Genomic DNA, 26,901 nt, shown 5'->3' with positions numbered 1-26,901 from the left:
TCTCTGGTAAAGTATTTTGAATGATTGTATTTAGACAGGAGTAATTATGTAATTTTGGCAAAACATCAATTTACTTTAGGGGAAGCCAGCATCTGAACAGTGCACTGTGCATCCACCAACTTTCCTTTCTAATTCGCAAGTGGCTGAAATCAGAGATTTGTATATAATGACGAGATTCTCATTTCTCCACACTAACAATGCGAGTCGTTCAGCCAAAGGAATGTAGGCTACAAGCTTAGGTCTGCATATTATGACTATAGAAACGCATTGGGCTTATTCAGGACAGATTTTGTCAAGAATGAGCACCCTTGATAAGAGTGTCTGCTAAATTACAAATTTTTTAAAATGGAATGTAAAAATGTAGCAGATGTATCTGATGCTGTCTGGCCAAAAAAAGTAAGGCATGCCATACTCCTTTTGTCCAGAGAGCATCAGATACATGGTCTACACATAAGGAGACAGAGAGGTGCTGTTTCGCTCGCTCGGATGCTTTATCTGAGATTGATGCGTCTTTGTGTCTGTGCGCATCTCGGTCAAATAAATCATTCATATTTCATTTGGACGGGCAAGGAGGTACAGCAGGGCGTGCTAGACCCCCTAGGGCCTGCCCATAACACAAGTTCTGCCATGAATCCACTGTGAACAGCAGACCAGAAAACAGTTCTCTGTCTGTGTTGACACGGTATCCTTTACTTTCACCCTGGCTTGTCTCCTCAGAGACTCCCACTCTACATAGTTATGTAATGAAGTAGGCTAAGGTTTTCAAAAATCACTCACCCAGCAGATGTTTTCCTCAGTTCAGTAAAGATCCATTGGATCTGCTTCCCCTTTCCCTGCTCCATAATTCTGAGTTGGCAAACTGCAGCCACAAACGTTGACTGTTTTATTCGCAATGCCTTGATGGACAACTATCTGACCATATAGAATATTGAACTGTTTGTACCTTGTCTCGACATTACAAATAACTTTCTTGACCCTTTCCTTTGTTATCGAGGTCACCTCTCAGCTGACTGTTTTCCTCTGCTCAGTAAAAATGCAGGTAACTGTCAAAATAAAGGAAACACTTGACTAAATGAGGGATACAAAGTATACTGAAAGCAGTTGAGTTAATTAAGCAATTTACATCCCATCATGCTTAGGGTCATGTATAAAAATGCTGGGCAGGCCATTATTTTGGTCACATAGGATGACAATGCCCCCATTCACAGGGCATGAGGTGGCACTGAATAGTCTGATGAGCATGAAAACGATGTAAACCATATACCGTGGCCATCTCATTCACCAGATCTCAACCCAATTTAACACTTAATGGGAGATTCTGGAGCGGTGCCTGCAAGAGCGTTTTCACCACCAGCAACAAAACACCAAATTATGGAATTTGTCATGGAAGAATGGCGTTGCATCCCTCCGATAGAGTTCCAGACACTTATAGAATCTATGTCAAGGTGCATTGACGTTGATCTGGCTCGTGGTGACCCAATAACCTATTAAGACACTTTATGTTGGTGTTTCCTTTATTTTGGCAGTTGCCTGTATGACACAGGAGACGATAGTGACCTATGTCCACTAGATCTTCAGCTAGCATGACATAAGGGTACCATAACTGTCTTGACCCTGTCCATCATTACCGAGCTGATCTCTGACCTCTCACCTTCCCGGTGGACTTGACCCCCTTGACGATAAACAGGTAGACAATCATCCAGGCCAGCAGGAGGCAGAGTGCCTGTCCCATGTGAATCCCTCCGTTCTCCTCAATGGACCCGGAGATGTCCAGGGTCTCTCTGTAGAAGAAGTACTGGGTGGGCGTGGCCCGCTCACACTCCTCCACATGGCCAGTCAGGTTGCTGTTAACCGGGCACTCTGCCCATGGCAGGATCGACTGGGGCAGAGTGGGAGGAAACAGCACAGGTCAGGTCAGGCACAGGACATTATAGATAGCACTAGAGCAATGAACTGAGTCTTCTAAGACTCCAAACAAAACAGTCTGCACAGGACCAATAGTGTGTCCTCAAAGCTGAGTGAGCCTGTTGATACATCTGGTAATAAGATTGTAACAAGTTATTGAAGATCGTCTACATTTTATGATCGCATCATACATCTGAATGGAGGTCAAATACTATGAATTGCTCTATTGAAAATAAAGATAATTTTGCCATTGTGAGACTGGAACTAACCTGGAATGAATGAAAGAGGTACCAGAAACTCCATGCATTGATGACATTGTAATAGAGACATAGGTACATGGAGGTCACAACACTGGCCAGACCTGGAACCAGCAGAGAGAGGAACAGATACATTTAAACTATAAGCAGATATTATCTCATTTGCATCTTTGATAAGGATACTTTTATTAGGTTGTTGAAATACATTTGCAGTGTTGGGAAGAAGTAAACTACATGTTTTTCAACTATTCATTTAATTACATTTTACAGTAGCTTACATTTTAGGGTTCTTCGGATGTCCCCATAGCAGAACTCTTTTTGGTTGCAGGTTGAACCCTTTTTAGTTCCAGGTAGAACCCATTTGGGTTCCATGTAGAACCCTCTAGTTAATTACTTTGTTGCCATGTAGAGGTGTAGTTAACTACACAAACTACATACTACATTATTTGCAAAAAGAATAGACAATATGTAGGCAATACTTTCCTTTCATTTTCAGTCAGACCTGCCTAATTCTCACTTGAAGCATAGTTTTTGTGTTTAATAAGCTAAATTACACATTTTGTTAACGTATGACCCCAAAGTGATCTGTTCTTGCAATTTGAAGTCAACGACATTTTAGATTTACGTATGATAATTTGTATGTAGTGAACTACTTTTTCAAAGTAACTTTAGTTAAGTAAACTATATTTTTCTTCCAGTGTGAAGAAATTAGCTTAAACTATAAACAAGTAGCTTCCCGATACTGTACATTTTACACAAAAGTACTGGTCTATATGTAACAAAACCATTTAAAAAAACGTGTGTAATGTGATAAATTAAAGGCAAATGTATGTACTTTATTCAATGGCAGTGTGCACCGATACATGTGTAGCACTCTATGTGCAGTGTCTACTGTCCCCAAAAATATTATTAAAAGTAATAAAGAAAAAAAAGAAAAAGAAAAAAAGGACTGTGGACCGTCGCAGGTGGTCCCGGACTGTGGACCGTCGCAGGTGGTCCCGGACTGTGGACCGTCGCAGGTGGTCCCGGACTGTGGACCGTCCCGCAGGAGGATCGGGACTGTGGACCGTCGCAGGTGGTCCCGGACTGTGGACCGTCACAGGAGGATCCGGACTGTGGACCGTCGCAAGAGGTTCCGGACTGTAGACCGTCGCTGGAGGTTCCGGACTGTGGACTGTCATAGGAGGTTCCGGACTGTGGACCGTAGTAGGAGGTTCCGGACTGTGGACCGTCGCAGGAAGCTCTGGACTGGAAACTGTCGCCGGAAGCTCTGGACTGGATACCGTCGCAGGAAGCTCTGGACTGGAAACCATCGCCAGAAGCTCTGGACTGTGAACCCCTGCCGGAAGCTCTGGACTGGGAACCGCTGCCGGAAGCTCTGGACTGGGAATACGCACTGGAGGCCTAGTGCTTGGAGCCGGCAAAGTCGGCACCGGACTGGTGACACGCACTTCAAGGCGAGTGCGTGGAACTGGCACAGGACGTACCGGACTGGGGAGGCGCACTGGAGGCCTGGTGCGTGGAGCCGGCACAGGACGTACTGGGCTGTGAAGGAGTGGAGACCTGGTGCGTATAGCCGGCATCAATTGTACCGGTTCGATGACACACTTTGCACGGCAAGTGCGAGGAGCTGGCACAGGACGTACTGGGCTGTGAAGGCGTACTGGAGACCTGGCGCGTGGAGCCGGCACAGATTTGACCAGACTGATAGCACACTCCTCAGGACGAGTACGGAGAGCTGACTCAGGTGGCATTAAACTGATAACACGCTCCTTAGGGCAAATGTCGTGCATCCTCCACCAACTCAACAACTCTCTCCGTTCTCTCTCCTCCAATATCTCCATCCACTCACTGACGGTCTCTGACTCTCTCCGTTCACTCTCCTCCAGTTTCTCCCTCTTCTCCCAGACTGGCTCTGGTTCACTCCTTGGCTCCGCCGACAGCTCCATGTGCCCCCCCCCACCCAAAAAATGTCTTGGGGTTTCTGTGGCCTTGGTCCCCGCTGTCTTTCCATGCTCCTTGCCGACTCCCGCCAAGGAAGGGTCTCGTGTCCTCTCATGTCCTCCCAAGTCCAAAACTTCCTTACCTCCTTTTCACGCTGCTTGGTCCTTTGTTGGTGGGTTATTCTGTCACATACGTGTGGAGAGACGGACCAAGGCACAGCGGATGTTGAGTTCCACATAATTTATTAATAAAGTGAAACTTAGCAAAAACAAATAAATCAATAAACTAACAACGAAACGTGACTATGTTGTGCACTTGCACAAAACACAAAATAATACCTAAATATGATCCCCAATTAGAGACAATGATTACTAGCTGCCTCTAATTGGGAATCATACAAATTACCAACATAGAAATAATAAACTAGAACCCCACATAGAAATAATAAACTAGAATACCCCCCAGTTACACTTTTGTCACGCCCTGACCATAGAGAGCCTTTGTTTCTCTATGGTGTAGTAGGTCAGGGCATGACAAAAGTGTTAAACAAATCAAAATATATTTCATTTTTGAGATTCTTCAAAGTGGCCACCCTTTGCCTTGATGACACATTTGTAGACTCTTGACATTCACTCAACCAGATTAATGAGGTAGTCACCTGGAATGCATTTCAATTAACAGGTGTGCCTTGTTAAAAGTTAATTTGTGGATTTCTTTGTGGAACGGATGATCTCCGCATGTGTGGTTCCCACCGTGAAACATGGAGGAGGAGGTGTGCGGGTGCTTTGCTTGTGACACTGTGTGTGATTTATTTAGAATTCATGGCACACTTAACCAGCATCGCCTTTCCATCTGGTTTGCGCTTAGTGGGACTATCATTTGTTTTTCAACAGGACAGTGACCCAAAACACACCTCCAGGCTGTGTAAGGGCTATTTGACCAAGAAGGAGGGTGATGCATCAGATGACCTGGTCTCCACAATCACCTGACCTCATTGAGATGGTTTGGGATGAGTTGGACTGCAGGGTGAAGGAAAAGCAACCAACAAGTGCTCAGCATATGTGGGAACTCCTTCAAGACTGTTGAAAAAGCATTCCAGGTGAAGATAGTTGAGAGAATGCCAAGAGTGTGCAAAGTTGTCATCAAGACAAAGGTTGGCTACTTTCAATATTTTATTTCATACGTTTTTGGTTACTACATGATTCCATATGTGTTATTTCATAGTTTTGATGTCTTCACTATTATAGTGTTCACTAGTGCGCTCCCTCTCCAGCCTCTAGGTCACCAGGCTGCTCGTTATGACGCACACTTGTCACCATCGTTACGTGCACCTGAACTCCATCACCTCCCTTATTACCTTCCATATATACGTATGTCACTCCCTTGGGTTCCTTCCCCAGGCGTTATTGATTCTGTTCCAGTGTCATGTCTGTGTGTTGTTCGTGTTACTTGTTTTACGTTGCGTTTATTTATTAAAACACTCACTCCCTGAACTTGCTTCCCAACTCTCAGCGCACATCGTTACAGTAGAAAATAGTAAAAATAAAGAAAAACCCTTGAATGAGTAGGTGTGTCCAAACTATAGACTGGTACTGTATATTCAGTACTCACCCACTCCCCCCAGATAGGGGTTAATAGCTCTCCATGCTCCAATGCTGCCCAGACGCATCTTCTGGCCAATGGCTAACTCCATGTAGAACAGGGGTACCCCCAACAGGACCAGCATAAGCAAGTATGGGATCAGAAACCCACCTGAGGACAGAAAAAGGACACACATACAGTATATTTGACCATTCAAAACACCTGCAGTAGCAGAGACAAAAACACACACATGATCTATAAGGTGATGCACTGAGCTTCAGATTCATATGACACCCAGAAAATGTGTTCTCATTCTTAATAGTTCTATTTCATTTACATAATGAATGTGGCTTTGGTTCTTGTATTCTGTTGCATTTTTCTTCTCCCTATATATTAATGGAAATAAATGGTGCAGTGCAGTGCAGTGCTTCCTTCATTATTCTTTGATCAAGGGTCTAACATCTAAACAAAGCCTTATTCATGTTTCTACCGGGTTCTGTTCCCCCTGGACTTTCTCAGTATTCATGACAATCACAAAAAAACAGTCTGGCCTGGGTCACCCCATGACCCATGGGACTGAAAGCAAAGTGACCTGTCTACTGTGATTTCCAGTCTGCTAGTCTGAGTCGTCGACAGTAATTACAGTAAGCAGGCAGTGGGGCAGAGAGTGAAGGGGGCAGGGGGTGAGGAGGGACAGGGGAGCAGGGGGACATGCTCAGTGACACAAACACAAAGTCAAAGAGAGTTTAGAGAAGGGTCAGCCACTGGAACCCTTTTGGGATTCATTAATTCACTCGTTCATTTATTTACTCATCCATCCGTCCATTCAATTTTAAATTAATTAATTAATTAATTCAGTGGGTGAACATAATGGTATTAAAAAGCATGTCATTGTCCATAATTTAGCAGTTAGATGGAAGATTCCATGCTTCTAGCTCTCAAATTCTTCATGCTACCTTCCCTTGACTGTAATGAACCCTTGTGAATGAGTGTTCACACAGAAACAGCATGTATAATCGGATAAGGATTAGACGGAAGTTGAAATAGTTGGATATATTGGAATAAATAGCTTTCCCTGTACTGTTTCCCTGTATCTCAGATTCCTCAAGTTGTTGCACAAGAAATACACGATTGTAAAAGCACGTTATTGTGATGTGTATCAGGTGATTATTTACACTATGACAAATCATTTTTTGAACACTGTAAAATAAATAATGCACAACACAATGGTAACATAATATAGAACTTAAGGGGGGCCTCAATGTGTATAATGTAAGACCCCCTAACCTCTAATGTCTCATCTTTCTGTTTGACGTTGTGATCTGTTAACAATGAGAGGGACATGACATTTTATAGGATTTTTGGGACCTCCTGTCATTTGTCAACGTCATGATATCCTTCCTGTTTGGCCCTGTCCGGGGGTGTCCTCGGATGGGGCCACAGTGTCTCCTGACCCCTCCAGTCTCAGACTCCAGTATTTATGCAGCAGTAGTTTATGTGTCGGGGGGCTAGGGTCAGTTTGTTATATCTGGAGTACCTCTCCTGTCCTATTCGGTGTCCTGTGTGAATCTAAGTGTGCGTTCTCTAATTCTCTCTTTCTCTCTTTCTCTCTCGGAGGACCTGAGCCCTAGGACCATGCCCCAGGACTACCTGACATGATGACTGGCCGTGCTGCTGCTGTCCCCAGACCATCCACCCATGATGACTCCTTGCTGTCCCCAGTCCACCTGGCTGCTCCAGTTTCAACTGTCCTGCCTTATTATTATACGGCCATGCTGGTCATTTATGAACATTTGAACATCTTGGCCATATTCTGTTATAATCTCCACCCGGCACAGCCAGAAGAGGACTGGCCACCCCACATAGCCTGGTTCCTCTCTAGGTTTCTTCCTAGGTTTTGGCCTTTCTAGGGAGTTTTTCCTAGCCACCATGCTTCTACACCTGCATTGCTTGCTGTTTGGGGTTTTAGGCTGGGTTTCTGTACAGCACTTTGAGATATCAGCTGATGTACGAAGGGCTATATAAATACATTTGATTTGATTTGATGATGTACTATTTGTCCTACATGTCATATTGATTACTGTATGCTTGAAGTCCTGTCATTAGGTGTAAGCTTGCTGTAGATTATTAGTATTGAATAGGTTCTCCTAAACCAGAGCCTCATAGGGATATGCAAGGGTAGAGCAATTTACATGGTAGAATAACAAAGGTTTACCATTTCATGAGGTAATTCAAGTGTATTTTTCTTCTGTCATCTTATCTCTGTCAGTGTCAAGTTGGTGGGGCATTGCCTTAATGTTACTGTCCAGTGTTTCCAGAATTCAATTAAATATGACCTATAATTGAACTTTAGTTCCAAAAGGCTATATCCCCACATTTTTCATATTTGTGTTTTTTCACCAAAAAATGATTGCTTATGGCTTCATCCGTGTGTAAAATATTACTGTTGTCAGATTTTCTATTCATAGATTTTTGATGTATATTCAAATGTTTTTGTTTTTTTGCAAAACACCATGTATCCACTGTTTAGCTGGAATGGAATGTTCTGCTGCCACTCTGGATAAGATAAGAGCATCTAAATGACTAAAACGTCAAATGTAAATATTTTACATACAGATCTCACATTACTATAGCAATTCATTTTTTATTTAAAAAATTATAATATTGATTTTACAAATTAATAATTTGTACAGTTCTTTAATAAACATTTCATTATTTGTCACATTTAACTGTATAAAACCCAGCAGTAGTACTTATTTCTCAAGTTTTTCAAAAAAACATGATTATTTGTTTCTCTGAAATGAAACCATTAAGTGATTTTAAACAAATAAATGTCTGTCAATGAACAAGCCCATGCCCTGATTAGATGGTGAAATAACACACTAATCTCTTTCATAAGTTCTTTAAACAATAAGACCTAATTTACCAACATTTCTGAAAAAATATATATAGCATTTTGGAAGGAAACTCTTCAATTACTTACAATATGAGTGAAACAGTTTTCCTTCCAAAAATTGTAATGAGATATGTTAAAAAGCAGCTTTTCTGTGTTGGAATGGTGTGGGCCAGTGGAGGCTGCTGAGGGGAGGACGGCTCATAATAATGGCTGGAACGGAACAAATGGTATTTGATACCAGTCCACTCATTCCACTCCAGCCATTACCACGAGCCAGTCCTCCCCAATTAAGGTGCCACCAACCTCCTGTGGTGTGGGCATACCCCAACAACAGAATATCCCAACCAAAATCCATGGCTAACAGGCAACATCCGCACTGAGCTAAAGGCTCAAATCCTACTACGTTGGCTCTGATGCTTGTCAGATGTGGTAGGGTTTGCAAGCTATCAAGGATTACTAAGTGAAACCCAGCCGTGAGCTGCCCAGTGACGTGAGCCTACCAGCAAGCTAAATGCCTTCTATGCTCACTTCGAAGCAAGCAACACTGAACCAGCCATGAGAGCATCACTGTTTTCTCATTCTCCATAGGCGATGTGAGTAGGACCTTTAAACAGGCTAACATTCAAAAAGCCGCAGGGCCAGAAAGGATTACCAGGACGCTTACTCAGAGCATGCACTGACCAGCTGGCGGGTGACTTCACGGACATTTTCAACCTCTCTCTGACCCAGTCTGTAATACCTACATGTTTCAAGCAGAGCACCATAGTCCCTGTGCCCAAAACGCCAAGGTAACGTGTCTAAATGACTATTGCCCTGTAGCACTCACATCTGTAGCCATGAAATGCTTTGAATGGCTCACATCAACACCATCATCCCAGTCACCCTAGACCCACTCCACACTGCCCTGTCCCACCTGGACAAGAGGAAAACCTATGTGAGAATGTTTTTCATTGACCACAGGTCAGCGTTCAACACCATAGAGCCTTAACAAGCTCATCAATAAGCTCAGGACCCTGGGACTGAACACCTCCCTCTGAAACTGGACTCTGAAATTCCTGATGGGCCGGCCCCGGTTGGTGAGGGTAGGCAACAAACAACACATCCGCTACACTGACTCTCAACACAGGGGCCCCTCAGGAGTGAGTGCTTAGTCCCCTCCTGTACTCCCACGACCACACTTTCATTAAGTTTGCTGACGACACGACGGTGATAGGCCTGATCACCAATAAGGATGAGACTGCCTATAGAGAGAAGGTCAGTGACCTGGCAGTATGGTGCCAAGACAACCACCTCAAAAATGAGCTGATCGTGGACTACAGGACATGTAGGGCTGAGCATGCCCCCATCCACATCGAAGTGGCTGTAGTGGAGCGGGTCAAAAGTTTCAAGTTCCTCTGTGTCCACATCACTAAGGAATTAACATGGTTCAACACAGCAGACAATGCCTCTTCCCCCTCAGAAGTCTGAAAAGATTTGGCATGGGCCCTCAGATCCTCAAAAGGTTCTATAGCTGCACAGTTGAGAGCATCTTGACTGGCTGAATCACCATTTGGTATGGCAACTGCTTAGCATCTGACCGCAAGGCCCTGCAGAGGGTAGTGCTTACGGCCCAGTATATCACTGGGGACGAGCTTCCTGACATCTATACCAGGTGGTGTCAGAAGAACGCCTTCAAAATTGTCAAAGACTCCAGCCACCCAAGTCACAGACTGTTCTCTCTTCTACCGCACGACAAGCGGTACCGATGCATCAAGTCTGGAACCAACAGGATCCTCCTTCAACCACCAAGCCATAGGACTACTAAATAGTTAACCAAATAGCTACCCAGACTATCTGCACTGACCCTCTTTTTACTAACTATTTTGACTCATCACATACGCTGCTGCTACTGTTTATGATCTATCCTGTTGCTTAGTCACTTTACCCCTACCTATATGTACATAGTGTATATAGCCAAGTTATCGTTATTCATTGTGTATTTATTCCTTGTTTATTACTCTGCATTGTTGGGAACGGCCCGTAAATATTTCACATTTAGACTACACCTGTTGTTTATGAAGCATGTGACATTTTCTGTTGATGATTTGATTGATTTGAAATAGCCAACATTTTTTAAACTGTCTGTTTGAGATACACGTTTGGGTTTTTGAAGTGTATTTTATTCAATTTATGCTTTGGAAACAAATACGAGTATAGGATGAGACAATATTATTTGGGTATGAGTTAACAGAATATTAACTTTTACATTTATTTTGTTACTGGACAGTTACATTAAGGCAAAAACTCTACAATAATAAATACAGAACAACTATACTAGCATACCACACCTGTATTTATGTATTGGACATATTGGCCTTAAAGCAACTGAAGCATCAACGAGTCTTGTATGTGAACATTTTCTAGGAATCTAGGAATGGAACAACACAACATAAACACATGTTGACAGTTAGGCTACTAATTGTAAAACTTTGCAATCAGTTGAGACCATTAAAAGCGAAATGCAAAAGCAAATGTTGATCCATTGTTATTCTGTGACAAACAACTGGGCTTTTGAAAGCTCCTTTATGTATGCGCTTTGGTACATGCATACCCTCTGTTTTTGAGTGAACTAACTGTTCTCAGTGACTTATGGGGGGGAATATGAAAAATATGAATTGAACTAACAACTACGTGAGATCATTTCAAAAACATTGCACATTTCCTGCACCACTAACTTTTAGAGGAAGAAAACAAGACTGCACAGTAACACCTTCACTCACTAGAAATGTTTAACAATGTGACTGACGCTAACCAATATAGTAATGTTCCGATTCCCTGTAAATTAATAATAAACTGATAACGTTTCACCCAGGGTAAAATAATAACTAACCCATTCTACAATCGCACAAGATCAGTGTGCCATTGCGCATGGATAAAGGTGAATAAATTGGACACTGACTGGCTATTCATATAGCCTACATTACCACGTTTAATCAGTAAACACTAATTGTAATTCATTCATTTTACACAGTGTCAAATATTGTAGTTCGATATTTAATAAAAAATAACCGTAGGCCTAAATGTACAATATATTATGGATTAAACCGTAAAATAGGCTATGCGCTGCACCTAAACAAATAAATATTGCTTACCCCCGCCATGCATTTGACACAAGTATGGAAATCGCCACACATTTCCCAGTCCAACCGCGTATGATACACACGCCAGGACAAATTGCATGGGATTGTCCCACTCTGCTCTTGCGGCGTCCTTCCCCATCGTTGAGTTCTGAGCACACAATCAAGCCAATGTTCAGGTCCGGTCGAGTCGGTGGCAGTGCGGTGCCGGTGGACAGCCTTGACAGTCAGCAAGACTAAGTCTGAAGTACCGGGAGTAGGGATGGCACTCCTGTCTGGATAATATAACAAATCCAATGACAGCGTCCTATGGGAAACAGGGAAAGTGTGTCAACAGGAGGCTGTTCGTGTCAGACACATTTGCAATGGCTGAAGAAATAGCATGGAGTTTATAGAACGCTTGCCCATTCTAATGAGGTACCCCTACTTGAGAGGGAGGGCCTAATGTTTCAATAGGTAGGCATAGGCTAGAGAGTTTACATAACCCAGGTGAATGTTTGATTTTCCCAGCTCTTCTTAAAAACAAGAGTTTATAAGCCTGTCATAGAGATAGTGGACCATCACCAATACCTTTTATATTCCTTAGGGTATGCTTCAGATAGCATGTGTTTGCTTTTGTACAATGTGATTTACAAGTACAGTACAAGATTCAGTGCTGGAAATAATGTATTTATTTTCCTTTTTACTGTTCATACAACTTGAAATATAGTACTGGAGACAGATGTGCAAAAACAGCACAACCAGTGTTAAGGTATCAATGATTCAAATAGCTGTTTTCTGTAAGAAGTCAATCAGTAAGAAGTTAATGCACATTATTCTACCTAAAAAGGGAGATTTCCATTACAGTTTTTTGCATTTAAATGAAAAAGCAAAGGAAAAAAAGAACCGTGAGAGATGAGAGACAGCGAAACAAATGTGTGAATATACACACAGTGACGATACAGTACAAATAAAGGATGAAAGATAGAACCAAAAGAAAGGAAAACGGAGACAATGTCCTCCAGGGGTATGTCCTCGCTGGCCTTGTGTCTATCTGCAGATTTCCCTGAAACCCCCTCTCAACTTGCCACCATGCATCCACTGATGCAGGTGGGTTCAGAGTCCAGACAGGCAAGGGTCACAAACGGGAGGACTAGCAAAAACAGAGCGAAGGAAAAAGCGGGCGAACGGAATAACACCCAGGTTGACTTGACGAACCTGCAACAGACAAGCAGGGAACACAGGAATAAGTACCCAGGGACTAATGAGGAAAACAGCTGACACTTGGAGGTGGGTGGAGACAATCCCAAAGACAGGTGAAACAGATCAGGGTGTGACAATAGGCCCCTAAAATACTTCTATCCCCAAGCTATAAGACTGTTAAATAGCTCTTTAGGCTAGGGGGCAGAATTTTGATGTTTGGATGAAAAACGTGCCCAAAGTAAACTGCCTATTTCTCAGGCCTATTTATCAGACCCAGAAGCTAGAATATGCATATTACTGGCATATTAGGATAGAAAACACTCTAAAGTTTCCAAAACTGTCAAAATATTGTCTGTGAGTATAACATAACTGATATGGTAGGCGAAAACCTGAGGAAAATCCATCCAGGAAGGGCTGTTTTCCTGAAACTACTCTTTTCCATTGCAAGCCTATCCTCCATTTAAAGGGATATCAACCAGATTCCTTTCCCTATGGCTTCCACAAGCTGTGAACAGTCTTTAGACATAGTTTCAGGCTTTTATTCTGAAAAATGAGCGAGAATGTTCACATCTCGTCAGTGGATAGCCAGATGTCGTCAGATTTGTGCATGCACGCACGTCGGGGGCGAGACCTTTTCTTTCTCTCTTCTATTGAAAAGGCTACTGTCCAGTTGAAATATTATTTATTATTTATTGTAAAAACAACCTGAGGATTGATTCTAAAAAACGTTTGACATGTTTCTAAGAACTTTACGGATACCATTTGGAATTTTCGTCGAATTTTCGTCTTTCGTCGTGACCGCACGAGCCTGTGGATTACTGAACAAAACACGCCAACCAAATGGAGGTTTTTGGATATAAAGATAATCTTTATCGAACAAAACAAACATTTATTGTGTAACTGGGAGTCTCGTGAGTGCAAACATACGAAGATCATCAAAGGTAAGTGATTCATTTGATTGCTTTTCTGACTTTCGTGACCAATCTACTAGCTGTTTGTAATGTTTTGTCTGCTGAGAGCTGTCCTCACATAATCGCATGGTTTGCTTTCATCATTTTTGAAATCTGACACGCCGGCTGGATTAACAACAAGTTAAGCTGTGTTTTGGTGTATTGCACTTGTAATTTCATGAAAATTAAATATTTTTAGTAATTTAATTTGAATTTGGCTCTCTGCAATTCACCGGATGTAGACGAAAATGATCCTGCTAAAGGGATCGGAGCGGCAAGAGGTTTTAAATAGCTACTAGGACTATCTGAGTTGACCCTTGTATTTTTTTTTGTACTGTCTCTATGCACACTCACACAGTCACTCACATTGACACTCCAATACACACAACAGGTACACACATTTATACTGACTCTACACACACGGACACACCCCCACATATAGTCTTTATATACGCTGCTGCTACTCTGTTTATTGTACATCCTGATGCCTAGTCACTTTAACCCTATACATATGGTGCCTTCGGAAAGTATTCAGACCCCTTGACTTTTTCCACATTTTGTTAAATTACAGCCTTATTCTAAAATGGATATAAAAAATTAAAATCCCTCAGCAATCTACACACAATGCCCCATAATGACAAAGTGAAAACAGATTTTTTGACATTTTTACAAATGTATACAAAATAAAAAACAGAAATACTTTACTTACATAAGTATTCAGACTCTTTGTTATGAGACTTGAAATTGAGCTCAGGTGCCTCCTGTTCCCATTGGTCATCCTTGAGATGTTTCTACAACTTCATTGGAGTCTACCTATGGTAAATTCAATTGATTGGACACCTGTCTATATAAGGTCCCACAGTTGACAATGCATGTCAGAGCAAAAAGCAAGCCATGGGGTTGAATGAATTGTCCGTAGAGCCCAGAGACAGAATTGTGTCGAGGCACAGATCTGTTATCAAAAAAATGTTTGCAGCATTGAAGGTCCCCAAGAACATAGTGGTCTCCATCATTCTTAAATTGAAGAAGTTTGGAAACACCAAGACTTCCTAGAACTGACCGCCCGGCCAAACTGCGCAATTGGGGGAGAAGGGCCTTGGTCAGGTACCAAGAACCAAGGACCAAGAACTTGATGGCTGCTCTAGAACTCCTCTGTGGAGATGGGAGAACCTTTCAGAATGACATCTATCTGTGTTTTTGTTCTACTTAATGTTATTTTTTAGTACTACATTGATAATGATGGGTTTAGAGCTTGCAAAAATACATTTCACTGTACTTGTGCACGTGACAAACTTGAAATTGAAACAAACAGCTTATGAACAAGTCTAACACAATTATCACCATATATTTCCCAATCCCTACTGTGACAATCCTTCCACTCATCCACTTCAAACCAGGGTCTCAGATGGGGGTTAGACTGGTTGTGCAATGGTCGCCTGAAGGGTGCACGTGCGGTTTGCTGCTTGCTGCACATCCTACTTAACTGTTGTTGAATCCGGCCCAGATGAGGCTGGTGGAATAGTTTGTCAGGGAAGTTAAGGAGGCAGTGGCCATCTTTTTGGTGGGAGACTGGGCTCTGCTCAAACAGCAATAGGTGTAGACCTCACATCTCAGCCCTAAATGGGACACAACAGGAGTTTATGGTCGGAGCTGTCCAGTTGGGACTGGAGCCGCGTGGAGGGAGGCCATGGGACCATGTTGGAGGAGCTTTATGAGGGAACAGCAGGATTGGTTACGGGCGGGTTGGGGGTCGGTGGAGGGCGGGGGTCAGAGTGGGGTTCACAGTGAGGGGTGCAGCTGTACAATTGAGCTGAATTCTGTTTTCCATTGCTCCCCACTGACATAACACAAATGCTTTGCTATTTGTCCCAGATGACATCCCCCTCTCTGATGCATTAGCTGTGTTTATTATTTCATAATGGTCCTAGTTGGACAGTTAAGGAAGACACCCACGGGACTGGTGTGGCGTGATCATTGGGGTGGAGGGAGGAGGGAGAATGTCTGAAGGACAGTGAACGCAGTAGAGGAAAGCAACCCAGCCTGCATATTTATAATCGGAGAGGGGTTGGGGGAGAGGGGACATGTTTTGTCAACAGATGTGGAATTTAGCAAGAGCTGCTCGTGGGAGGTCAACATCATATCCTCTTGTCTGTAACCCAGAACTGGTCTGTATGCACCATGGTGAGCTTTCAACTGGTCACATCCTTCCAAATAAAAAGCAGAAAGGCCAGAGACTGGAGGCTGCCTGGGATTGGGTCAGATCTGACCGGAAAGATCTGGACAAAACGTCCACCACAGTGAGGCACAGTCCGTCTGGGTTAGGGTTCTGACGGTAAATGCTTTAACAGGTCCTGACATCGGCATCGCTGTGGCTGCTGCGAGGAACAGAGACCCCATGCCTGCTCAGTACAGGAACACTACAGGAACGAGAGCCAACTCCTCGCTGGCCCATAGCCCTGGCAACAATGGACAATTAGTGACTGTTGCGGTACAGACTGTCTGAAAAGTTAAGACGCCGTTACATAACAGTTCTCTCACTGGGTCTTTGTCTCTCACTGGGTCTTTGTCTCTCACTGGGTCTTTGACATACGGCTGTTCTGTCTCTCCAAGCAATGTGCCCAGTCTGCTCTTAAATCTTGTACGCGGGTCACAAGATGGGTTCATCAGGTGGGAGCATTTGCATACACTTAATGAGTGTATTGTTTGTTTTCCCTCATGCACAATTTGACACTTGTTTATTTACAATGAAATATAATTGCTTACATTTTATTGCTGTTGCGAGTGTCACACCACAACACACCACTGCATCAACCTTTTGGCTAAGATCAAGTATAGTACCTGAGTCGCATGTGTTGCTGCTAATGGTATTGGTCTGGAACACCATCAGGGCAGCATGACTCTTGGCTCGCCCCGCGTGGGAAAGTCTGGCCAGAGGGTGTACTACTGCTCGGTGACAAAACACCCGGAACTGATTTTTGCCATGGTAACCATGTCAGCTCCCCTCTTTGTGTTGAGATATTGTTGTTTGTTTCCATTATTTGTTTGGGATGGGGTTCAGACACATTCACCAATGTTTCAAGGCAAAGACTGGACTACGGAAATACCAGTGCCATATATCTGAACATTCCGACAGCGCCACTTTCTCCTCCATAGCTGTTGCTAAGTGATCATTTGACACTTCCACATTGTGCTGTTTATTTCTGATAGTTTTCAAAACCTATGAAGATTTCCATTGAAAGCAAATATGCAATTTGTTGACAGCACAACACAGTACAGACTTGGATACACATTGAATGCTAATCAATAAAAACATCTGTCAAATTCACTGCTATGTTTTGCTTGTTTAAAGCAGGTAATTTCATAGGGAATTGTCAGAGGCGCTCTCGTATTGTTACATCATCAAAATGTCAAGAATTAAGTTCTATTTGGGCGCTAACATGGCAGCCGTTTTAAAAACCTGGCCGAACTCTTTATATGGAAATGAAAAGTTTATGGCTCAACTCAACCAGAAAACACAGTGCTTTTCAATGAGGAGGCTGCCACCACTAAGGCTTAGCATGTCCAAAGCTCTATACCAGGGATTTAAGTTAGTAAGAGTTTTTCAGCTAGTTTGACTGATTGTGGTGAAGGTTTTATTTCCATAATAATAATACAATTCTATAATCATAACAGCATCTTTTTTCAAGGAGTTATTTTTCCCTTGTTCATTTTATTGGGGATTTGATCTAATCCAACGGTGGATGTGATACTGTATCAACTGTATGTGACCATTTCAAACGCAACTCTGCCATCTACAGGAATAAACAGATAGGGCAGACAAAGGGTGACTTTCTGTACAAGTCTGAAACATTTAACAACTGATAGAAAAAGAACAGGCTTGGTCAGTTATAAACCTATACTTGTTTATTGATGGACTTGACATTTGGAAACAAAACCTGCTGTAATGTTTCCAAGGATCGTGTAAGATCTTTGGATATCCTACCAGCTACAACTTTAGCAGCTTTCTTCCTTAAGTATCTAGCTATTCCATCCAGACCCCAGTCAAATCTTGCAAACATGTCTAGCAGAACTATTGAGTCACTTTGCAAAACCACACTATCCCACAGTTCCATTGGTGAAAAGTTGTACCCCCCTGTGAGCTGGAGGACCTGAATGGAGGAAGGGGCTCCAGCCCCCAACCCTGGACCACTCCCTGGCTCCATACTGGGGCTCTCTCTCACCCCTCTTCACACCAACTCAGGACAAACGTGATTGGGCCTGAGTATGAGACCGAGAATGTTCTCCAGTAAAACCGGCAACATCATCCATGGCTGTCCATGCTTATGTCTCTAGCTTTACCCATGCAGGATATAATGGATATATCAATAGGTTGTTGGAAGGAATAAGGGTGAGATGAATTAATTAATGCAGACCGACAAAGACAGACAGTAAAAGAAAAATGATACTGTGTACAAACCGTGATAAATAAAACAAGGAGAGAAATGTAGAAATAAGTGAATGCATTCAAATGGCTAAATGAAGCAGCTATAACTGATAGTTGCCACTTTAAAACACCCACCACCACAATGTAACCAACATTACGTTTATTTTATTGTACCCCCTCACTTGTCAATGTGTCCCTCACATGCACTTGCACATGCTACAATAAATCAAAGAACACCAGCGACACACAATTGGAAGATATTCTAGCCTCGAGGCTCAGTTCTGTAAAATATCATTGTTATTGATCAACAATGCTCTTGATCAATATGTGAATGTTACAGAAGCATTCTTCAAGTTTAAAAATGATAAATCACAATAAAAACCTGATTGATATTACCTTTGTATACGCTGGCCAGGAGTGTTGTCTTCCTATCTGCTTGAATGATAAACAAGCAAAGTATAGGTTTTATTAATAATTCTACCTTTTTATCGCACAAAGAAATCAGGCGTTCTGCGCACACAACATTATTTGAATTAAACAAAAAAATCTACTTTAATCAACTCCAGTATGTAATCAAATGTTCTCCTTCAAGCACATTTAGTTTATGTATGAAACATGCTCCGTTTCAGACTTCGCAGACAGACAATTACAGGTTGTGGTCCTCCTGTTTGTGATGGATTTTTCCACTCCGCGGATGGATGCGAGAGTACGACGTAGTCTGGGCGCTTGCTTCCTATTGGTTAGTTCTTTCTCCCCCTCCATCAGTGAGCGAAACGCTGTTTTGAGTGGGTGCGGTGAAAATATTCCAGTAGGCTGGCTCAGAGAAATTATTCCATTATCTTTGGCTAGTCTATGCAATCCATATGGGCTCAAGCAATGAGTACAACGGGGTCATTATCATCATCCATTTAGACCAATTTTCTGTCCACGTCATTAAAAGTTGCGCATGCAGTTCATCAGAAACGTCTTTGCCTCTTCAAATGCAGTTTGTGTAAATTAAAGTGATCCTCCAAAGGTTTTTTATCATTTCAACCAGAAGTTTGTAAAGTATTGCTCACCTGCCATAAACAGTCACGGAAACAATTGTGCTCGATTGTGTACTACATCATTAGTTAAATAAAGGTTAAATAAAATAAAAATACAATAAAATCATTTCATATATGTAACCAATTGAAAAAATGTGTTTTAAGATATATTATAAATTCCAATTATTCAGACAATATGTTACACATTTGTAAGTGCTTACGACCCCAGACTGCATCTTTATCACATAACAGTTGTCATGTAATGGTCCTGTGTGTAGCTGGTGTAGAGGACAGCAGATATGAGTAATCAACGTACTTACTCAAAATTACAAAAATACAAAGCCACATAGCGAGCCCACAAAAACGGACCGATGTACAAAGAATAATCACTCACAAACAAGGGTTAAATAATAAACAAGTAATTGGTTGAGTGATGCCAGGTGTGAAAGACAAAGACCGAACAAATGGAAAATGAAAAGTGGATCGGCGGTGGCTAGAAGCCCGGTGACGTCGCCCGCCGAACTCCGCCTGAACAAGGAGAGGGACTGACTTCAGACCGGGTCGTGACATGTCATCTGAGATGGATTACCTATCAAGCTAGCAAGGCAAGGTAAAATATCACAAATAGAGCTAGATAAAGCAGGAAGAATAATAGACTTGTTGAACATAGCAATCAGTCTTGTGTTTTCATGGTGATCACTGTTAAAGGACGAATATCTATTTTTACAACCAGATCTTTATTTCTGATGTAAATGGAATGTTATAGAATGGTCCAGCCACCTTTTTTTGTGATTTCATGTTTTTGAGAAACTTACTCCAAATAGCAAATCACTTCATGATCCTCATTGAGTAGTATGGGGGCCTAGAAAAAAACATGAACAAAGGCACCAAAAATGTCCACGTATGTCCTTTTAGAAATGGCAAACATCTCAGTTTATTTTTTTATTTTTTTTAACTAGGCAAGTTAAGAACAAATTTGTATTTAAAATGACTGCCTACCCTGGGCCAATTATTCATCACCCTCTGGGACTCCCAATCACCGCAGGATACAATACAGCCTGGATTTGAACCACGGACTGTAGTGATGCCTCTTACACTGAGATGCAGTCCCTTAGACCACTGTGCCACTCGTGAGCCCAAATACAGGTCTTTAGATGTTTGACACAATTTCATGTGTACATCTGCAATGTTATATTCCCGTTTGTGAAACTCAAGCCATTTCCCCTATCCAGCTGTTCCATTGTCATTGTAACATATTGCTACAGGTAACTGCCAAAATAAAGGAAATGCCAACATAAAGTGTCTTAATACAGTGTTGGGCCACCAGGAGCCGTCAGAACAGCTTCAATGCACCTTGGTATAGATTCTGTAAGCTTCTGAAACTTCCTGTGTGGAAGCACTCCATGCATTTAATATACTTTGTATCCCTCATTTACTCAAGTGTTTGGCAGTTACCTGTAGAATGGATGGAGAGGTATTGCTAGAGTGGCAACAAAATAAATTAGAACATTGCAGATACATTTCGGGATGACACAATTTCAAGTGTACAAAATCTAGACCTGCATCACTGTACGAACTTTGCTGTTTCCAATATATTTTTAATAACCCAAAATAGTGTATATTAAGCTGTTTGAAGCTGGTGTACAAAACCAAAAGTAAAACGACGCAAAAGCTAAACTTAAAGATGGGAAGCATAGAAATAGCACACAGAACAGATATACCATGCATCAGACTTGCTTTCAATAGGAATTACCAATCTATAACTCACTTTTCTATGTGAATTTGGTCAGATCGCACACAAAGTTACCTACTGGACCTTGATGGACCAGCCATGTTTAGCCTTCCATTCCCGTGACCAGTAATGCTTCCTATACTTTCAATGCATTTTTCTCCAAAAGATTGGTAAAGCTTGGCACAAAATAAAAATGGTGTGTAAACTGCATTTACCCTCCACTGCACCAGTCAGTGCCAATGACATAATTTCAAAGCAAAGTTCTAATGATATTTCTTTGTACATAATTGAGGTTTGCCTGATTACCATCGGCAGTGGAAAAATAAATCTGTGTGCACGCAAGCAAACATGAGTGATGGATTGGCCTATTTGTCAAAGCATCAGCTGCAACACATCACTAACTTCTCTGCCCACATGACAGTGCTATGCAGGCTTGTTGCAGCACACTGTGAATGACATGCTGGTGTGACTGTGAGCTCAGCCAGCTCAGGCTATAAGGCTCAGCAACCAGCAGGCTGTGTGTATTGTGTGGCAGTGGTGGGTACAGCACAGGCCAGGCCTGTTGGATTAGCATGAGAATGGGGAGTCAGTGAGTGCAGAGAGGGCTGGTATAAAAGAGGGGGAAGCAGAGTTTAATCTCTGTCACAATAGCGCCTCTCCTTGATCTCTCCTTGACCTCTCCTTGCGTCTCTGCTCCAAGCACTCTTGCTGACTGTGGTTTCTCTCTATTCTCTCCTCCACCTCCTTGTCTTCCCTCGACTCCTCCTCCACCTCACCCTGCCCTTCCCCCTCCTGCTCCTCCTCTCTGTCAGCATGGATGACAACATAGAAATCCACACCTTCCTGTACTTTGCCTACGGCAGCAACCTACTGAAGGGAAGGTTCCAGCTCAAGAACCCCTCCGCTTCCATCCACTGTGTGGCCAGGCTCAAGGTACGACCCAACCTGACCTGACTATAAGGAGGACCTGGGAGGACACCTGACCTTAACCTGACCCTCTCTATCTCTCCTTCTCTCTAGGACTACAAGCTGATATTTGGAAACTACAAGGGTCTGGCCAGTGACCGCTGGCATGGGGGTGTGGCGACCATCGAGAACAGCCCAGGGGACGAGATGTGGGGAGTGGTATGGAGGATGAACGTGGCCGACCTCAAGTCTCTAGACAGGTAAAATACCTTAATCTAGTTCACCTAATCCTAGTTGGCACATACTGTGTCTACTGTATCCGGTTTCACAACCGGCCATGATTGGGAGTCCCATAGGGCGGCGCACTATTGGCCCAGCGTCGTCCAGGGTTTGGTCGGTGTAGGCCATCATTGTAAATAATAATTTGTTCGTAACTGACTTGTCTAGTTTTAAAAAATATTTAAAAAAATACTGGGTCTGTTGTGTCATTCTGAGTGCTTCTTCATTGTGGTTGATGTGGTCTAGTTCTAACCAGTTCTAAAGTTGTGTGGTTGGGTGTATTCATATTTGTGTGTGTGTGTGTGTGTGCAGCCAGGAGAACGTGAGACTAAGGGCCTACAGCCCTGTGGAGGTGAATGTGAAGACTCAGGGCCAAGAGCTCATCTGTCGCACCTACATCATGAACAGCTGTGTTTACGCTCCACCATCGCCACAGTACCTCAAGGAGACACAACTCCTTTTACACTCTTCCCCCCCCCCTCTCTCTCTATCACACACTGTCTTAATTTCTCAATCTAGTTATATCTCTTTTATTCAAAATACATTTAAGAACATGGACTTGACACTGAACTCTGTAAGACGTTAGATACCTTACAAAGTGTAGAGAGGAACATTGTTAATGAAACTGGTGCTCTCCATGGATAAACAGTGGGACAATGAATAGAAACGCAGAAAGTTGTCTCTGAAAAGGTATTTACCAACAAACGTTTTTTCAAATGAATTGTAATAAAACAATACAGTCTATATTGTCAAAGGAGAAGCTGAAGGCCATCTAGACCAACAAGTATGAGGGCCCACTGCCTGTCATGGCTGAGCTGGAGCGGATTATGAAAAGAGACAAAGAGAGAGCCAACCACCGATCTGACGCTTAACAACACCTGGAACAAACTGCCATGTTTAGGAACTCAACTCCTGGTAGGACAATATAAGTTTGCTTCAACATCTTCCATTGTCCTACCAAGAGTTGCTGAATATCTTCTCATCTCCAGTTTGCTCCACTGTTCATGCACCTTGGTTTGAAAGCAAGTAAGAGACAGCATATATTTTTCTCTAGGAACTCAAACCTGCCTAGAGAGAGAACTGTGTTCACGAACTCACTGGTTAAAGAAACCCTCAACATTACATCTATAAATTCTCTTCAGGAATAGTTATTTACTGACTAATAATGATGATGATGATGACACTGAGCATCCCTCAGACTGTATAGGGATTAAATGTAGAATAAGATCATGTGTATTTGTACTACTTTGGCAGACAATAAAACCTCCCTGGATGTTCTGTGTTGATCTGTATAGAGTGTACAAAGGCATTTAAATCAGCCTCATTCAAGATAGCCTGGTCTCAGATCTGTTTGTGGTGTCTTTCCAAATCGTACGGGTCAGTGACATGACCACGTTGTCAAGACAGCACAGAAAGATATGGGACCAGGCTACATTCAAGATCACTTCTTCTTCTTCCCCTCCCCCTTTGTATGCAAATCCATAAACTTCATTGTTAGATGAGAATGTGTTTCCTTGAAAACATATTTTGAACAATGGAAGTCTGTTTACTTGTATGTGATTGAAGGTCTTTGTCTACCTCTGCTGTTGATAACGGTTGGTCGTTGTATCAACACAGTTCATACAAAGTTCATTGGAAGCAGAATACCACTGTCTAGACATGTACACAAAATAGATGCTTTCTTAAACCTTAAATAGTTATTTGGCTCATCCCTGTAGGAGAACCCTTTATGGTTCCAGGTAGAACCTTTTCACCCAACAAAGACCCCTTTTAGAACCCTTTTTAAAATAGTGAAGTACTGAATCTGGTCACTGGCCAGGGTGTGGTTCAGGAGGGACCAGTTTGGTCAACAGATGGTCCCAGAAGGCAGGCTGCATGGCCTGGTCCAGGTAGGTCCTGGGGATCACAATAATAACTGATTATTTGAATAAAAGAATAAAGTGTTTTTATCACACCCAAGGCATTATACAACACAGGAAAGACAACATACTCAAGTCATAATGAACATAGAATTTAGAAGACAAGCCTTCAGGTCTTCAGGTCAAGTTCCTCAACACACAAGGTCATAGAAAATATATACATTCGGAAAGTATTCAGACCACTTCACTATTCCCACATTTCGTTATGTTACAGCATGATGCTGCCACCACCATGCTTCACCGTACGGATGGTGCCAGGTTTCCTCTAGAAATGACGTTTGCATTCAGGCCAATGAGTTCAATATTGGTTTCATCAGACCAGAGAATCTTGTTTTTCATGGTCTGAGAGTCCTTTAGGTAACCCTTTGGCAAAGTCCAATCGAGCTGTCATGTGCCTTTTATAGAGGAGTGGCTTTCGTCTGATTGGTGGAATGCTGCAGAGATGGTTATCCTTCTGGAAGGTTCTCCCATCTCCACAGAGGAACTCTGGAGCTCTGTCAGAGCGACCATTGTGTTCTTGGTCTCCTCCCTGACCATGGCCCTTCTCACTCGATTGCTCAGTTTGGCTGGGTGCCAGCTCTAGGAAGAGTCTTGGTGGTTCCAAACTTCTTCCATTTTACAATGATGGAGGCCATTGTGTTATTGGGGACCTTCAACGCTGCAGAATTTGTTGGTACCCTTCCACAGATCTGTGCTCAATTTCGAGTCTCATAGCAAAGGGTCTGAATACTTACGTAAATAAGGTATTTATCTTTTTTATGTTTAATACATTTGCAAAAATGTCTAAAAATCTGTTTTCATTTTGTCATTTTGGGGTATTGTGTGTAGATTGACATTTAAAAAAAATTAAATATTATTTTTCTTCTTAAATTTCCTTCTTACATCAGCTGATATCTCAAAGTGCTGTACAGAAACCCAGCCTAAAACCCAGAACAGCAAGCAATGCAGGTGTAGAAGCACGGTGGCTAGGAAAAACTCCATAGAAAAGCCAGAACCTAGTAAGAAACCTAGAGAGGAACCAGGCTATGTGGGGTGCCCAGTCCTCTTCTGGTGGTGCCGGGTGGAGATTATAACAGAACATGGCCAAGATGTTCAAATGTTCATAGATTACCAGCAGGGTCAAATAATAATAACAATCACAGTGGTTGTCAAGGGTGCAACAGGTCAGCACCTCAGGAGTAAATGTCAGTTGGCTTTTCATAGCCGATCATTCAGAGTATCTCTACCGCTCCTACTGTCTCTAGAGTGTTGAAAACAGCAGATCTGGGACAGGTAGCACATCCGGTGAACAGGTCAGGGTTCCATAGTCGCAGGAAGAAGAGTTGAAACTGGAGCAGCAGCAAGGCCAGATGGACTGGGGACAGCAAGGAGTCATCAGGCCAGGTAGTCCTGAGTCATGGTCCTAGAGCTCAGGTCCTCCGAGAGAGAGAAAGAAAGAAAGAAAGAGAGAAAGAAAGAAAGAAAGAAAGAAAGAAAGAGAGAGAATTAGCGAGAGCATACTTAAATTCACACAGGACACCGGATAAGACAGGAGAAATACTCCAGATATAACAGACTGACCCTAGCCCCCCGACACATAAGCTACTGCAGCATAAATACTGGAGGCTGAGACAGGAGGGGTCGGGAGACACTCTGGCCCCATCCGACAATACCCCCGGACAGGGCCAAACAGGCAGGATATAACCCCACCCACTTTGCCAAAGCACAGCCCACATCACTAGAGGGATATCTTCAACCACCAACTTACCATCCTGAGACAAGGCTGAGTATAGCTCACAAGGATCTTTGCCACGGCACAACCCAAGAGGAGGGGGGCAACCCAGACAGGAAGATCACGTTAGTGCACCAGTGCACCAGTGACTCAGCCCCTATAATAGGGTTAGAGGCAGAGAATCCCAGTGGAGGGAGGGGAACTGGCCAGGCAGAGACAGCAAGGGCGGTTAGTTGCTTCAGTGCCTTTCCGTTCACCTTCACATTCCTGGGCCAGACTACACTCAATCATAGGATCTACTGAAGAGATGAGTCTTCATTAAAGACTTAAAGGTTGAGACCGAGTCTGCATCTCTCACATGGGGGGGGGGTAGACCGTTTCAAAATGGAGCTCTATAGGAGAAAGTCCTGCCTCCAGCTGTTTGCATAGAAATTCTAGGGACAGTTATGAGGCCTGAGTATTGTGACCATAGTGTGTACGTGTAGGTTTGTACGGAAGGACCAAATCGGAAAGATAGGTAGGTGCAAGCCCATGTAATGCTTTGTAGGATAGCAGTAAAACCTTGAAATCAGCCCTTGCCTTAACAGGAAGCCAGTGTAGAGAGGCTAGCAATGGAGTAATATGATCACATTTTTTGGTTCTAGTCAAGATTCTAGCAGCCGTATTTAGCACTAACAGAAGTTTATTTAGTGCTTTATCCGGGTAGCCGGATAGTAGAGCATTGCAGTATTCTAACCTAGAAGTGACAAAAGTATGGATACATTTTTCTGCATTAATTTTGGACAGAAAGTTTATGATTTTTGCAATGTTACGTAGATGGAAAAAAGCTGTCCTTGAAACAGTCTTGATATGTTCGTCAAAAGAGAGATCAGGGTCCAGAGTAACACCGAGGTCCTTCACAGTGTTATTTGAGACAACTGTACAACCATCAAGATTAATTGTCAGATTCAACAGAAGATCTCTTTGTTTCTCAGGACCTAGAACAAGCATTTCTGTTTTGTCCGAGTTTAAAAGTAGAACATTTACAGCCATCAACTTCTTTATGTCTGAAACACAGGCTTCCAGCGAGGGCAAT

At 42.7% G+C, this 26,901-nt stretch overlaps 2 protein-coding genes across 2 annotated transcripts in view; one reads left to right on the top strand and one right to left on the bottom strand.

The window, feature by feature from the left end:
• The window catches only part of LOC112227891 (sodium- and chloride-dependent transporter XTRP3-like), a 32,224-nt gene extending 13,309 nt beyond the window's left edge, over positions 1–18,915 (bottom strand). Inside the window, exons 1-5 of the mRNA XM_042309936.1 lie at positions 18,651–18,915; positions 11,715–12,006; positions 5,718–5,858; positions 2,175–2,266; positions 1,652–1,879 (exon numbers count right to left, since the gene is read on the bottom strand). Coding sequence (XP_042165870.1) covers positions 1,652–1,879; positions 2,175–2,266; positions 5,718–5,858; positions 11,715–11,841 — 588 coding nt within the window. The 5' untranslated portion in view covers positions 11,842–12,006; positions 18,651–18,915. The remainder of the gene's footprint in view (positions 1–1,651; positions 1,880–2,174; positions 2,267–5,717; positions 5,859–11,714; positions 12,007–18,650) is intronic.
• Positions 18,916–21,776: 2,861 nt separating this feature from the next.
• Positions 21,777–23,470, top strand: LOC112244893 (gamma-glutamylcyclotransferase-like). Its single transcript, XM_024412758.2, has 3 exons — positions 21,777–21,944; positions 22,032–22,177; positions 22,509–23,470. Exons 1-3 carry the CDS (start codon positions 21,825–21,827, stop codon positions 22,780–22,782), a joined length of 540 nt encoding a protein of 179 aa, XP_024268526.1. The 5' UTR covers positions 21,777–21,824; the 3' UTR covers positions 22,783–23,470.
• The last annotated feature ends 3,431 nt before the right edge of the window (positions 23,471–26,901 follow it).

This window comes from Oncorhynchus tshawytscha, linkage group LG03, assembly GCF_018296145.1.
Source record: "Oncorhynchus tshawytscha isolate Ot180627B linkage group LG03, Otsh_v2.0, whole genome shotgun sequence".
Classification (NCBI taxonomy): Eukaryota; Metazoa; Chordata; class Actinopteri; order Salmoniformes; family Salmonidae; genus Oncorhynchus; species Oncorhynchus tshawytscha.
The sequence above is the reverse complement of the archived record's forward strand: the minus strand, read 5'-3'. Positions and strand labels throughout refer to the sequence as shown.